This window comes from Hydractinia symbiolongicarpus, chromosome 2, assembly GCF_029227915.1.
Source record: "Hydractinia symbiolongicarpus strain clone_291-10 chromosome 2, HSymV2.1, whole genome shotgun sequence".
Lineage (NCBI taxonomy): Eukaryota > Metazoa > Cnidaria > Hydrozoa > Anthoathecata > Hydractiniidae > Hydractinia > Hydractinia symbiolongicarpus.
This window is the reverse complement of record NC_079876.1, coordinates 5,747,066-5,762,844: the sequence shown is the minus strand read 5'-3', so window position 1 is coordinate 5,762,844 and position 15,779 is coordinate 5,747,066. Positions and strand designations below refer to the sequence as shown.

Sequence of the window (15,779 nt, the reverse complement as noted above, 5' to 3'; positions counted from 1 at the left end):
GAAATTGTATTTTTACTTCTTCTTTTTCTCTTATAAAATTTATTATTTTTAATTTCGGTATAATATATACTTATCTCTTTCAGTATCTCCTCTCATTATTTTTACATACATAAAAATTAATGCTGTCAGAATTGTTAACAGCTATAATTATTCACTATTTTTTATTAAAAATACTTTCTCTTTTGGACTGTCACAAAAATCTACTTGACAACCTCAACATTTTATTCTTAAGTATTTTATTCATTTTATCCAATTTGTTATAAAAAAATATTTTTGACATTCAACATTTTATTCTTAAGTTTCTTAAATTTGGATTCATTATATCCTTCAATTTGTTAATTAGTTTACTCCACTCAAATAAAAATCATCCATCCTTTTATTATTGCGAATCATTTCATTCGTTTTTTAACTTTCATTTATCATCATTATTATCAAATTAAAAGAAATAAAAAATCATTCTTCTTTCTAATTTATTAACTTTTAATTTCTTCGCACCAAAATTTAAAAAAATAAAAACATTCCATACCTAAATATTTATTTAAACATTTATTTAATCCTTATTATTTTCAAATTAAAATAAAATACAAATTTATTCTTCTTTCTAATTTATTAAATAAACTTAATAACTTACTTCGTATTCTTTTATTTTTCGTCTTATTATTTCCCGGTTTTGTCCATTCATACATCCAGCACAATCATAAGCTGTTTTTCCATATTTATCTTCGATCATCACATTAATATTGTCATGACGTAACAAAACATCAACACATGAGATGTAACCATAAATTGCAGCATAATGTAATGGTGTCCAGTTGTTAACATCTACACGGTTGATGTTTGTTACATCATGTCGACATAACATATCTAATATTATGTGACGACCATTAATTGCAGCGAAATGATAACTGTTTTCTTTCAATCCATCTTCCGCCCAAACATCACTCCCATATGAGATGAGTATTTCCACCATTGATGTATTGTCGGTGTTCCATACTGTCCACATCAATGGTGTGTAATCATCTTCACCTCTCATGTGAACGATGTTTGGATGAATGGATAGTAATTTTTTCAGTTTCTCGATATCGTTAGATTCAATAATTTTCACGATATCTAAAAATAAAATAATAAATGAATAAAAAATTATAAATTTATAAATTAATGAAACATGATAACGAAAAACTTATGACATCATTAAATACTTTTTTTATTGGAAAACATTTTATATGTATTTTTTATGTATTAAACAAAAAAAAGAATTGTAAAAACGCAGAAACAAAAAGTATAGTAATAATTTATTTTTATTCAAGTTAATATTATGTTGACGTCATCATGTATAGGATAATTTGCATCAGGAGAAAATATTCTACTTGCATGAACCACGGAAATGTTTCAGTTAAAGTCGAGACCCTAAAATTTTTAATAAAAATCTCGGAAGTAAATATAGCTATTCCTACAATTACTACGATATCATAATGCGTTTTTATAAAAGAAACCAACCTAGTCTAGCACTTTCCACCCCAGGAATTTATTTTTTATCTATTTCTTATGCGGGAAAATAACAAAAAGATAAATCTGGGCTAGATCTGGAAACGAGGCTGGATAGTCTGCTTATTTCATGAATCTTCAATTAGCTTTTTAAAACAAAGGAAAAATTTTACCAAATATTAGTATTGTCTAATCTAGCACTCTTGTCCCTAGGGATTTTTTATCTATATGGCATGTGGGAAGACGGCGATAAATCCTAAAACCGAGGCTGGCTAGTATGCTTATTCTATGACTTCATTTTGTTTCTTACGAGCAAAGAAAAAACTTCACTAAATATTAATATTGAACAAATAACGCTTTTTCAGATTGTATGGAGAAAATTGCAGGAACAAGACAGAGCATAATCCCAAGCACGCAAAAAGAGTTTGTTAGTTTTTTCAGTTAAAATTCTAAAAAAAAAATTAAATTACACAGCTCTTAGTAAATAATCCGTTACTTGTAAACGGGTGTCTTATGAAAAAAATGTAAATAAGAACCAGCTACTGCTTTTATCAAAATTAAATTTTCTCTCACCTCAAACGACCAGTTTCTATCAACATTATTTGCTGAATGAAACATATTCATTTTGCTTGAGTATGATATAGTGATAAAAATAGAACGACTGTACTCAATATATTCGATTTCGTCTGCACGAATATTTCAAAGATGTTTCTCTGACACGCGATCGTTTTTTTATAAGAACAAGTTCTAAAGAACACGAGACTTAGGTACACAGCTCTTAGTAAATACTCCGTTAATTGTAAACGGGTTTTTCATGAAAAAAAATAATGTATAATAAAAACTAGCTACTGCTTTTATCAAAATTAAATTTTCTCTTACCTCACACGATCAGATTTTATCAAAATTATTTGCTGAATGAAACATATTCGTTTTGGTTGAGTATGATATAGTGATAAAAATAGAACTACTGTACTCAATATATTCGATTTCGTCTGCACGAATATTTCAAATATGTTTCTCTGACACGCGATCGGTTAAAAACTGTGCGGGTTTCTTTATAAGAACAAAAAAGAGCACGAGCCTTAGATATTGCAAAAATTCAAACTCAACAGCTTTAGGAAAAAATTATTGTTAAAACAAAAAACCAACCGAGTCTAAATTTTACGATGAAATCACTTTTGATTTGCTTATGATTTTTTTTTCCCGCCGGATGGTTTGTATTAGCAATAATTTTTAAAAAATGTCAGAAACTTGAAAACGAGGTTATTCATTACTATATTGTAACTAACTTGAAAAACAGGCTTTCCCTCTGCAAATTTCTAATGTAATTTTTACAAAAATCAAATCACATAGAAACGAGGCTGTAGTCGTTATAAGAGTTTTGCTGTTAATAGTACGCCATGCGAGTTACAGTGGGAAATCGCACTATATAACATTGACCAACTTTGTACAAAGTGATCAACTTCAGGAAAGCCACTTTGTATGGAACAGTAAAGTGGTACGAGGCATCTTGCTTGAAAAGTATTCAGCAAAATTTAAGTATGGCCGATAGCCACGTGTTTAAAAACGAAAGGTATATGTAAATAGTGTTTCCGAACTTGGTGCAAAATTCGGTATGTTAAGCCAGCTTTAGATTTTGTGTTGGAGTAAAATTGAATCTATGATGTATATTTACAAAATATGCGCTTTAAATATCAAAATCAACTGCCTAACACTAACTCAGACTCACACGCTACACTATAAATTTGGGGAGTTTGTTCGTTCTAATCAGAACAAGGAAAGAAAAAATCAGTCTAAATTTTACGACGAAATGATTTGATTTGCTTATGATTGTTTGTTTTTTCTCACTGGGTGGTTACTATTAGCAATATTTTTCAAATGTGGGTAACTTGAAAACAAGGCTTTTCATTACTAACTTGAATAACAGGCTTTTCCCTCTGCAAAGTCCATATAACATAGAAACGAGGCTGTAGTCGTTATAAGAGTTTTACTGTAAATAGTGCACCAATCGACTTACAGGGAGAATTCGCATCATACAACAAAGGGATCAACTTTCAAATTATTATGCGAAATTTAAGTATGACCGAAAGCTAGCTACGGGTTCAAAAAGGAAAGGCAAAAGGGTATAGTTTTTTTAAACTTGGTGTGAAATTTGGTATGTCAGCAAGTTTTAGTGGTTGTATTGGAGTAAACTTGAAGCTTGAAGGAACATTTACAAAATATACGCTTATATTCGTTACAGCCTGAAATGTTCCTTATTATAACATGTACCGGTAAAAGTAGTTTTTTTTTTGTTATTCATTTCAAAGATTCATAAAAACATTTGCGATTGATTCTGCTAAAATTTCTTTTTGTCAAATGTATTTCTCTCGGGAGTAGAGAGAAAATTGGTGTTTTAGTCTTGCCGATGTTCTTATTTTGTTTTCTTTTCCCCAGCCTCATTGTTTGTATTGCTAAACGAGTTCGCCAACTAAATATATCTGAGCATGCAAAGTTTTGTTTGTTTTTATTTTGCTTTGAAAAATTCGCTTCCCCGAAAGGTAGAAATATTTTATAAAATATCTTTTAACCAATAAGAAAACTGTTTATTTAGAATTTAAAATAACTATCCGGTTTTTAATACCAGAAAAAAATGCTTACACTCAGAATGTTAAATTGGTCACATATTTTTTTTGTTTCCCGTGAAAATCAAATAGATATTTCGCTGGTAATTAGCCGCCGAATTTGCTATTCCCAATTCGCTTCGTAAAAATCCCCCTTTTGCAGGTAAATGTAGGTCTCAAAAGGACGTTCTCACTTTGCATACACTTGTTGAGCAGTTTATCTTCTTTAACTCAGCAAAGTACGATATAGCCATAAATAATGCGTGGTTTGAATTTAAATATTAGGGATTTGCTCTGACATTTGTTTGCGTCTAAACTTTCGTTTGAGAAAAACTGAATTAGATATCCGAGAAAAAAACTTAGCTAACTAGGCTACACCAGAAATAATGCAGAAAATATGTATTACTTTTAAATTATTAATAATCTATGCTAAACAAATGATTTGAATAAATCGATCAACCACGAGATAGTAATAAAATTAATGGCAATATTTGAACAAAATGTTTTCTTTTGACAAAGCTTGAAAACTTTATTAATACCAAGTGAGAAGTTTTGTATCACTTTTATTGACACAACAGCAACATCAGCACACTACATTTTAGCGGAAGTACTTTTGCCTTTGATGTTTTGTTACTCCGAAGCCTCCTTTTAGGATATATATTACCAATGTGCAGAGTAGCTTTATTTTTACTTGATAACACTTAGTTTCTCTTAATTAATTTCATATGACCGAGAAAGAAAACATTGTCGAAATTTTACAAAAGGAAAACAAAAACGTCTAATAACCTCTTACGTTTTTAGTAAAGATCTGTTTTAAAATCAACACTAGATGAAAAAAAATTCTTAAAAGGTTCTAGGACTAAATTCGTTTCAGACAATAGTGTCATTAAATTGACTTTGCGTGTCCCATGGTATAAGTACAGTAATAAATTAAATGTTTAACAAATAATTAGAATAATTTGTTTGTTGTAATATGGGTAACGAAGAAAGCAAATATTTAAATATTTCGCATTCTTTTTGTAACAGGTAAATAACAACATAAACAAGAAAATTTTTTAATAAATGTTAATTTTTTTAAATCACACAATTAGTCAACACTTATTTCTGTCTATTTTGTCACGCTAATTTTTTTATGCCTATTTTGTGACAAAGAGTGTTGTGGTGATTTTCTTACTTAAAATTATGCTGATAAAACGATAACTATTTCTCTTACCTTCAAATTGGACACCCTTGACGATTGAGAGTCTAAAAAAATTGAGCACATGTTAATATTCCTCAAGCCTGACATACTTTTTAACACATGGCTATAAAATGTTTTGAATAGTACTTGAATATAATCTTACTCGTGACGATAAGACACAATGCTGTCATCAGATACACCAAGATGATTTTTAGCAACTACACAAAACTTGCACGATTCACCAATTTCCATGTCATCAACGATGTATTGATTGCAAGAAATGTCAGTTGCTAAGTTATTCCAGGTTGAATTTTTACTTTCTTGTCTACTAACGGTGTATTTATTAGCGTCCTTTTGCCATCTCAATATGCATGATTGAAGTGACAAATATGAGCAAATTATATTGCTCACTTTTCCAGGTGGATAAAGGCTAAAATTATTAATATTGCATTTATATCATATTATTTAACAAAACTAATGACTTTACGTAATAAAATTAATTATAAGATGATCAAAATTTTGTCTAATAAATTTTTTTTATTTTCATGCTTAGCAGCAGGTTAACATTTTTAACATCAGAAAGCTCTTACAATGTTTTATTAAGTACAGAATAGGCCCTGACACATATGTCGTGATTTTTTTTGCCTCTCTAGAACAAATTTCACAAAAGAAAGGACAGAGGATTGTGAATGATCACACTTTGGTCATCTCGTGGGGGTTTTTTATTTTAATATAACACAACCCTTACCATCCAATTCTTTAATATGAATCACTGAATTTAAATTTTTTTAAGAACTATTCAAAAGAGAGTTTGTTCTCTATTGTTTAAAAATTTTACTTACTTTTTCCTAACGATCTCATGCGCATTTAGGCGTTCATCCGTTACCTGAAAACCAATATGTTCCAAATCTTTTATCATTTCTTTGAATTTCCAATATTGTGGTTTTATGTTAAAAACTATTTTATTGTTACTTTCCATAGACTTTGTGAACGGTATTTCTGTATCTTCATCGTTTGAGACTTCTACATTGTATTCAACCAGATGTTCAGTTAACAGTCTACTGATGATATGACCAGTTGATGATTTTACTGTATCCGATTGGTAGACGTTGGACGCTGAAACAAGGACCAGTTTTTGTGTCGCTCTGGACATTGCTTCTAACGTCAAATGTTTTAACTTGCAATCATTGCTTTCAATTATACAGATGCATTCGGCTGCTTCAACTCCACGAATTCCCTCAATAGTAGTGAGCATGTTATAATTTTGACTCTGCAAGGGATTTTTAACTATGATATCATCACAATTTAAAACTTTCCAGTCAGTGTACTTGTCGTAGTGAAGAAAATCAATCTTTAATAGTCTTAGTAATCTATGAAAAATAGCTTTTTGAGGTATTGTGTTATAGATGAACAAACGTTTAGTTGCACGATGCAAACATACATCTTGTAAAACAAGTGCTAACATTGGTATAAACTCTTTGTCTGTTGTTGGAGTATTTGCCGGATGTATCAATAACGGTTTTGTTCCTTCAATATAATGACCGATTGAATGAGCTGTATTAAATTTCAATGAAGTGTCAATTCTAACATTACCCGAAAGATCCCCATCTTGTATGGAAGCTGCAACGACATCAATATCAACCGGTGTTTCAAATACTTCTTCTTCTCCTTTTATTATCGGCGTGACATTGCTACTGGTAGTTTGTCCTTGTTGTTGTTGTTGTTGTTGTTGTTGTGGTGGTGGTGGTGGTGGTGGTGGTGGTGGTGGTGGTGGTGGTGGTTGCTGCTGCTGCTGCTGCTGTTGTTGTCGCCGTTGTGGCTCTTGCCGCTGTTGTGGTTGTTTTTTCCAAATTTTGTAAAAGAAATTCAGTATTTTTTCGATATTTGTTTGGGTGGACATTCCACCTTTTGATTGCTGATCGGGAAGCTTCATTGTTACCTTGTCTTGTTCTACTTCATTTTCAAAAGCCTTTAAAAACTGAAAGATTATCCGGGTTGTTCTCATTGCTCTGTTAAGTTTTAATACTTTCATTCCTGTTTCTTCATACTTGTACTTGTCATGTATTGTGACTCTTTGGTGTGAAATTAATGTTCTATGTTTCTCAATGGATTGTGGGAAAAAAATGATGAAGGAGTTATTTAATTTGTCTTCAGTTTCCAGATAGTGTTTAAGCAAAGATGATTCTTCCTTGTTAAAGAACTCTCCATTTAATTCATCAATTATTAGATGCAGGTTTTGGTCAACATGTTTCTTAACCAATGACTCTAATAGCTGGTATGGTGTTGGCACTTCATTCATTTTCAAATCCTTAGCTAACTCGACAGTATCCTTTACAACAACTTTGACAGCGGCTTTGTAATTAAATCTTTTAGTATGATTGACAATATCCCGTTTCAGCAATGTGTTGCCGTCCCAAATAACATAGTATATGATCGATCTATTCTCAGAGCGCTCGTAAGCTATTTCCAAATGTGCTAAAGCTAGCACTGTCTTACCACTGCCTAGAGGACCGATTATAATTTTTTTTAAAGACTTGTTGTATAAATGACGGAGTTGCTGTGGAGAAAGTATTAACGAGCTTATTTGTTCGTGGACGTTGTTACTGAGTGAAGGAACAGAATAGAGTGCTTTTCTTGTAGCCATAAAACACATGACTTTACCAACTATGTTGATATACCGTTCCTTGTTGTCCTGAACATTATTTTGTACTTGTGAGCTTTGCAAAATATTTGAAAAGAACTTCGTCATATTTTTATCCTCAGCCAAAGTTGTTTTGGAGAGTAAGTTGCAGTCAACACAAAGGTGGATATTTTCGATATCTGCGAAATGTGGTGCAGCTACAATATTTACCATTGTCAGGTGACCATTTTTAAGATATTTTTTAGTGATGATAGATAGCTCCTTCAAGTCTTCTTCGCCCGCTTTGACTTCATCTTGTATTATTACTGCGTCGGTTGTTTCTGTATATCTAATGTTGACGATATAATTTGGCAACACAAGTAGAATTCTTTTGTTATCAGTAATTGTGCTTTCCAAACTCAAAGAAAATTCTTTATCCAGTTTTAGAAATTGAATATGTTCCTTCGTGCTATAATGAGTAAATATTGTAAACAAATGATGTTGTAATTCGATTATAACATCCTTTATCTTTTGTGCGAATAAGGAATGTGTGACGTTTGGCATTGGGGGTGGAATTTGGAGTGGTTCTTCCATGCATTTACCATTGACGGTGAAATAACGCTGGATGTAATCTCTTTCAAATGCTTCGTACTCCTCAGGTTCCATTGTTTGCAGGCTACCACCACATATAAATTCAATATTTGTTTCTTCTCTTTCTGCTCCTACAATGCATTTTATCTGTTCAGATATTCTTCCACTGTTGTGGGTTCTAACATCAAAATAGCTAGTTGTACACATATGTGCTCGGACCAGTGCAATATCTAATTAACAAAATTATTTTACTTTGCAACATTTCTACTTAAACAATTGTAATCTAAAGTGCTGTACAAAACAACGCGCTAGAGACGTTAAATTTTTTGTGTAGAATACTAAACGTTATTTTTCAAGAATCTTTGCAATAATTTTTATATATTTCTGCGTTCGCATAGCCAAAGTAAAACTTTTGTCGAGGTAAGTGGCTTGCATCGTTGAAATGATTGCTATTCTAACAAAATCTTGACATTGTTTTTTTATGGTTCGAATAATATTTTAAGTAAACCCTTAAGATTAAATTTGTTCTACTTGTAAATATAGCTTTCCCAACTTGTTTTACTTTTGCTCTGCCCTCATGCACATCTACATTAGTTAGTAATGCATTTTTTTGTTCTGTTTTGTTTTTATTGTTCCAACTCCTTATTCATTTTTTCCGTAAAAAAGAGCACTGTGAAGTCTTTCTGGATAGAATACATTATCTAAATTTACTCACCTTTAATTGGAATCAATTGAGTTTTACTTTCACTGTCAACTAACGTAACTGATAACCCATTAATAGATTCGGCAATGTGATTGTAAATAATCAGGATTAGTTTCCCTTCTTCTTTTTCCACAATGTAATCGTTGTCGACATGAAGTTCTATTGATTGTATCGCAAAATTTTCAGTAATGATGACTTGTACACTTTTCATAGACCACTGCGAGCAGCCATCTTCAAATTGTATTAGAAAATCTCCCCGGAAATTTTTTAATAGTATATAACTGAAATAAACATTAAAATATAAATTAGAATAATAAGTAACTGTATGAAATATTGTCCTAAAAAACGATAAAATCTTATTTTTTGAAAGAAAGGTATCTTCTTTCTAGGCCGTTTTAAATGACAAGTTTTTGAACGACACGATGACAACAAAGGACTTTACTGTTCCCATTCCGTCTTTCAATCTTTCATAATCGTTTTGAATGTTCCTAACTCCGTTTTGGGTTTTTTTTACATCAACTTGAATATATATAAGTCCATTCTTTAAGTTATTTAGATTTTACTTAATGTTGTCTTTGTTTTTATTTACTTTACATTTTAGTATTTATTTCAATCAGTGCTGTCATAATTTCAATCTGCTGTACTCTTATCGCTTATGACTCTCTTATGCATTGAAATCATTACAGAAAAGTGATTTAGTTACACCAAGATAAAGTGGAATTTAATTGAATGAAAATTTATTTACTTTACCATATTTGCCTTTTATGTTAAGTTGACAGAATCAATTTAATGATGGAACAATATAGAAAAAGAATTACACACCTTGGTTGTTCTTTTATAGTTTCTTCCAACTGAGAACTCTTCTGATCACATGATGATGAAGAGATAGTTTGCTTTACTATTTCCACTTCAGCTGCTAATCGATTATAATTATCTTTATTCTCTTTAATACCACCTTTGTTTTTCTGAATATTGTCTTTATTTGCTTTGATGTCATCTTGATTTTGTGTAATACCATCTTCGTTTTGCTGAATACTGTCTTTAATTGCTTTAATGTCACCTTGATTTTGTTTAATACCATCTTCGTTTTGTTGAATATTGTCTTTATTTGCTTTGATGTTATCTTGATTTTGTTTTATACCATCTTCGTTTTGCAGAATATTGTCTTTATTTGCTTTGATGTCACCTTGATTTTGTTTAATACCATCTTCGTTTTGCTGAATACTGTCTTTATTTGCTTTGATGTCATCTTGATTTTGTTTAATACCATCCTCGTTTTGCAGAATATTGTCTTCATTTGCTTTGATGTCATCTTGATTTTGTTTAATACCATCTTCGTTTTGCTGAATACTGTCTTTATTTTTGTTAACATTGAAATTTAAAATTTCAGTATCTGCTTTCATAATTTCGATCTTAAATAAGTCTAAGTCATTCAAGCAACCAGATTTCAAATCTTTAATTTTCGTTATGTCGTATCCGAGTCTTCTTAATATACCTTCTATGGCATTCCATAGCTGATTATATTGTGCTGAACTCATTGCTCTTCCATGCATAACATTATTGCGCTCATTTCTGATTCGAATGATGTCAGCACCGACACTGAAATCATTTGGTTGCGGTTTTCTTATCCTCCACCCACCAATTGGTGCTTGTATACCGTGACAACAATTAATTAGAACGTCACATAAAATAGTGATGTCAAACAATTCCGAATCTGTTTCCTTATCTTGCGGAAAAACGATTTCCAACTGATCTCTTTTCAGATGGTTTAAATGTTTCTTATATTTTTTCAATGACAAATATAATTGTTTCTTATCCCTTGGCATGTTGCCACGGGCAGGATCATGTAAAATTTCACGTAAGTGGTCACAACATTCATTGAGAAGCGTGACCAATTTAATTTGATATTCATTGTTTGCGATCAATGCGTGGTGAGAAGATGCTGTTGGAGGTACTGCTGTTGCCATGACTATAATATATATAAGATAATTTCAATTTCAATTCAAGAAATATCAATAAAAGTTTTTCATACTGCTTATCAAGAAAATTACTAGAAGTTCATAGAAATTCGCCTATCGCAACAAAGTCGATAGAGATACATTGCATTTGTTATTTTGTGTCCTGTAGCAACATTAGATAAATTAATTAAAAGAACAACAACACACCCGCGTTGACGTTCTTTCTTCAAAAATGCTCTTAACAGAACGTTTTTTCTGTTTCTACATATAATGTTTATTAGTGCGTTTGTTCGTTGTTTCTACGAAAAAAATCATAGTTTTAATACTACTCACTTAGTTATTCAGTATATAGGTTGTAGTATACCGATAAACAATTTGCAAAATGGCTATTTTTAATTTTACTGTATTGTTTTATTTGTTTGTGAGATCTGAAATGTGAGATCACATTTTTTTACTTTCTCTTACAATAATATTAGAGAAAGGGAGACTATATAACGAATTCTTTACAACTTAAGACTTCACAGTGTCCTAATTTGTTTTTAAGATATAATTTTGCGGGTTAAAGTTTTGTATAACTGATTTTTGATTGGTATGAAAAAACAAAAGATAAGATTGGAATTTGAAGTACGTTTTCGAATTTTGCTCCACTCTACCCCTCTTTACTTCTTCAGTCTGAATGGAAACACTCCAGCTTGTGCTTTAACACCCATGTGTTACCACAGTCTATTTACGCAACGCTATCAGTAAGGAAAACAGCCCAAGGCTTTTAAAAATATACATAAACTTAAATTTCGACATAGTACGAGTATAATAAGACATTTGGCTATCAAGCAGGCCAGTCAACTGATCATGCAATCATTCAGTTAAGTCAAGAGATATTTCAAACCTCATTGATCTCAGCACAGCATTCGATACAGTTAGTCATAAAATTCTATTATTATGGCATCATAATCATCATCATCATCATTCTCGGCTTAACGTCTGTTTTCCATGCTAGCATGGGTTGGACGGGGTATATTAATGACCCTCTTCCAATCTGATCTAGACTGTGTTAGATCTAAACTCAACTTCCTCTCTATCAAGTCTGTCCTTATAACCTCCTGCCAAGTCTTTCTCGGTCTGCCTCTGGGCTTTGCCCCAGGAACTATCAAATCTCTACACTTTCTTACCCAATTATCCTCCTCCATTCTTTCCAAGTGCCCCAGCCAATTTAATCTTCTTATGTGGATAACATCTTTAAATACATGATTAATATATTTGGCGTTATATTGAATCGCCGGTGGTTCTTGGATTTTTCCACGGAATGCCAACAAGTGTAATTAACAACAGCCATATTCTGCGTGCATGTCACAAAAAACATATCGTGTTACGGGCACACAAAGTAACGTGTAATTTAAAGACGGGACACCTCGTGTGTTTTTTATGGGTTAACGACTAGTCTATATTATGATCCTCACTCTGTCAAATGGTAGCAGCAAATGGTGACGGGAATATTTTCGTTGTTATTCCTGGCAGATGAATTCTTGTGAATTTTTTCACGGGATAACGACTAGTTTGTAGTAATAAGCACACTTCGAGAGAACTAATTTACTTATTTAATCCTTTATCATAATATGGTGACAGCGTATAAGAAGAATGGGTTGTTTTCATTTTCTTTTGAAGCCGCTAAAACCGTTATGTCTAATTTGTTAACTTTATCGACGTTACGTCACGACGTTAAAGCCTTTTAGACTGCCGTCAATCCGTTATGAAATTAGCGAAGCCATTGCATTGCACTTTTGAGTGTGAGGCTAAAAAGGGAAATCTTTTAGACGCAACTGGCATCAGCTGCTCCACCCTAGGCAACTGGGGATTACCTACATTCAAAACTTGATTAATTAACCAGCGCTGTTTGCGACAAAAAGCAGACATCTCTGTTCACTTTCCCTTTTTTATCACGTCCAACACAAAATTTGATGAAAATTCAAAAGGTGTCTAATAAAAATTCGAAAAATAAATAAAACTACAATAATACTATTTAATAGTTATTATACTGTTCGCATTTTGTGTTTCCGCAACACGACTTTTTTTCTCGCGCGCAAGCAGACAAATAGAATACGGCTTTTATTAAAGAGATCAAAGAATGTTGACATAAATGTCTGTGATCTGGTGAGTACTCTTTACAGATGACGCATGTGATTAAAATAAACCTTCGCAAGTAAACCACATATAAATATTTGTGATAAAAAAAACTTATAGACAGTTAACCTGAAATAGCTGACTGGTAAATGATAAAAATGATCATAAAGGAAAATAAATTCAAACCTAGACTTATTTAACCCTATTCGGTCCGGGGTTTTTCGAACATACTATGACCGGGGGGGGGCGGATTCCGCCCCCCTTAATAACTTTTCATAAGATTGTTCAAATTGAATCAAACTTGGCACACTTATAGTACGTCATAAAAGGAACAAAATAGTGGCAAAAAATTTTTGCTTGCGTCAGCACATTTTCTGTGACGTCATCAGAGGCTTGAAAGTTGTTAAAAATGCCACTATCTGCTTAAAATATAATTACTTTTGTTCTAGAGCGAATTTTTACATTGTGTTTCAAGTTTCTGAAAGCTAAATAAAATGGATCAAATAAGAAATTGCCAAAAATTGCCCGAAAATCCGTTTTTTTCCGATTTTCGGGTAAAATCCGACAAAATCGGGAAATCGGAATATTCACGTGTCAAAATTATTCAAAATGATTCTTCTTGATGAAACAAAGTAGTGTTGCAAGTTTCAAGTTCTAAGGATAATCCTAACAGGAGTTATTATATTTTCCCCATTATAAGGATTTCATAGAGATTTTAGGGGTAGTTTCGAGTAATGGCCAATATCAAAACCTCTGAAAGGTATGGGACCTAAAAATTTAGCATGCAGGTGTCTAATAGATAAATGGTGAAACTCAGTAAGTATCATAGCCATATAAGAAAGCAATCAGGAGTTATTAAAAAAAAACCGTCAGGGGAGGGCGGAATCCGCCCCCCCCCCCCGGACCGAATAGGGTTAAACCGAAGTTGCGCAAAATTTTTCAAAAAAGCTTTTACGCGTTATAAAGGTACTGCCCAGTAAAAAATCAGAACTTGATATTAGTTACATGGAAAAGTAAAGAAAAAAGTATTTAAATACAACCAAAATTGTCTTTCATAAAGGTGGGTTTCCATTAGAGCGAATCTTCCTATAGCTCTAAAATTACACAAAATTTTAGTGCGACAGGAGTTCTACGCTGTAAATGAGTTTCAAATTATTATTCAAATTATTATTTGTGCGAAATTTTCTTATGTGAACACACTGCATTTCAAGATGGCAGACAGTTCAGAAAAAAGAAGAAGCTGTGGCCTTAATAGTAAAAAAAAGAGACGAAGAAAATCGCCATTTTCTCGTGTTCGTCAAATTTATAGAGAAAGAGAATTGAAAGTAGTGCATAATCAACTGCTTTAAGAAGTGAAATTGCACAATGAGGGCAATAGTTGTCATCTTGGCCAAACTTGGTGATTTTGTTGTAGGGTCATTCTTGTTATTTAAATAATTTCAACCGCCGCCTCCGAATAAGAATCAATATCCTCCTCATCCTCCGGAGCCGTTATATTTGATTACTTATCAAGCCAAGACAAAAAAGAGTATTCCTTTAAAATTTGACACACGATTCAACGTCAGCCAAACCTGATCCCGATGCAAATTTCCTTCTTAGGTTATTCCTTTTCTTGCTGTATCTTTTTTTAAGTTGTCCCATCTTTGAAAAGCTTAACCTTAAAACAGTTGAATTTAAAAACATTTTTTCTAATTAAGTAATAGAAGAAGCTGAATACGCTCAAGGTTTAACAGCGCAAAAATATAGCGCATTGAACCGACGAAAAAGGATAAACTTTACCCTCTTCGCATCCTAATTCATCCTTAACTTTCCTCCAAGCATTTGCCACTCGATCTTTTTTCTCGATACTCCTTTGCAACTTTTGTCGTATAGACATAATAAAATTTCGAACAGCCTCTGCTAAGTACTCATCTTCCAGTTGCACCTATTTGTTTTTCCCATTTAATAAAAACTTGTTTTACAACACTGCTCGCTTCATAACACATATGAAACTATTTCTTGTGCTCAACACGTGTAAGCATGTGCTGAAGTTACACTTCAATAGGATCTATTCAATTTCTTTAAAAGGACATTCGATATTTCGTTGAAGTTGCACTTTCGGGCGAAAACTCAGAGCGATAAATATTAAAACTTTGTGATAATTGTCGCTCTAACTATCGCACTGAAATTGGGCGATAAGAGCAAAAAAAGTGTCGCTCTGGAATTTCTACCAGTGCGAAAAATAATCAATGGGTCAAAAAAGCCAGAGCGATAAGAGAACTCGCACTGATGGAAATCCAGCTTAAGTTTAAACTGAATTTGTTTACTTGACCATGCCATTTCATTTCATGAAATCTCCGCCGAGCTAATACTGGATATCCCCCATCTCGCAATAAATCTAGAGGTCATAGCCTCAACCACCTCCCCCTCTTATTCCGATCTCGCTAAAAAGGTCAAGACGTGCAAACAAATAAGTGAGTATTTTAAAAATAAGAATCTGGGTTTATCACCCAACGATTTATTAAAACAATAGTACAAACAA

At 32.4% G+C, this 15,779-nt stretch overlaps 1 protein-coding gene across 4 annotated transcripts in view; it reads right to left on the bottom strand.

The window, feature by feature from the left end:
- Positions 1–15,779, bottom strand: part of LOC130628393 (uncharacterized) — a 34,024-nt gene that overhangs the window by 1,118 nt on the left and 17,127 nt on the right. For 2 of the 4 annotated variants that reach the window (XM_057441444.1, XM_057441443.1), the window contains exons 3-9: positions 11,348–11,439; positions 10,005–11,151; positions 9,195–9,463; positions 6,111–8,709; positions 5,432–5,698; positions 5,302–5,333; positions 632–1,110 (exon numbers count right to left, since the gene is read on the bottom strand). In XM_057441444.1, the coding sequence (XP_057297427.1) occupies positions 632–1,110; positions 5,302–5,333; positions 5,432–5,698; positions 6,111–8,709; positions 9,195–9,463; positions 10,005–11,149 (4,791 nt within the window). In that variant the 5' untranslated portion in view covers positions 11,150–11,151; positions 11,348–11,439. The remainder of the gene's footprint in view (positions 1–631; positions 1,111–5,301; positions 5,334–5,431; positions 5,699–6,110; positions 8,710–9,194; positions 9,464–10,004; positions 11,152–11,347; positions 11,440–15,779) is intronic. The other 2 variants (XM_057441442.1, XM_057441441.1) reach the window with 1 other exon arrangement.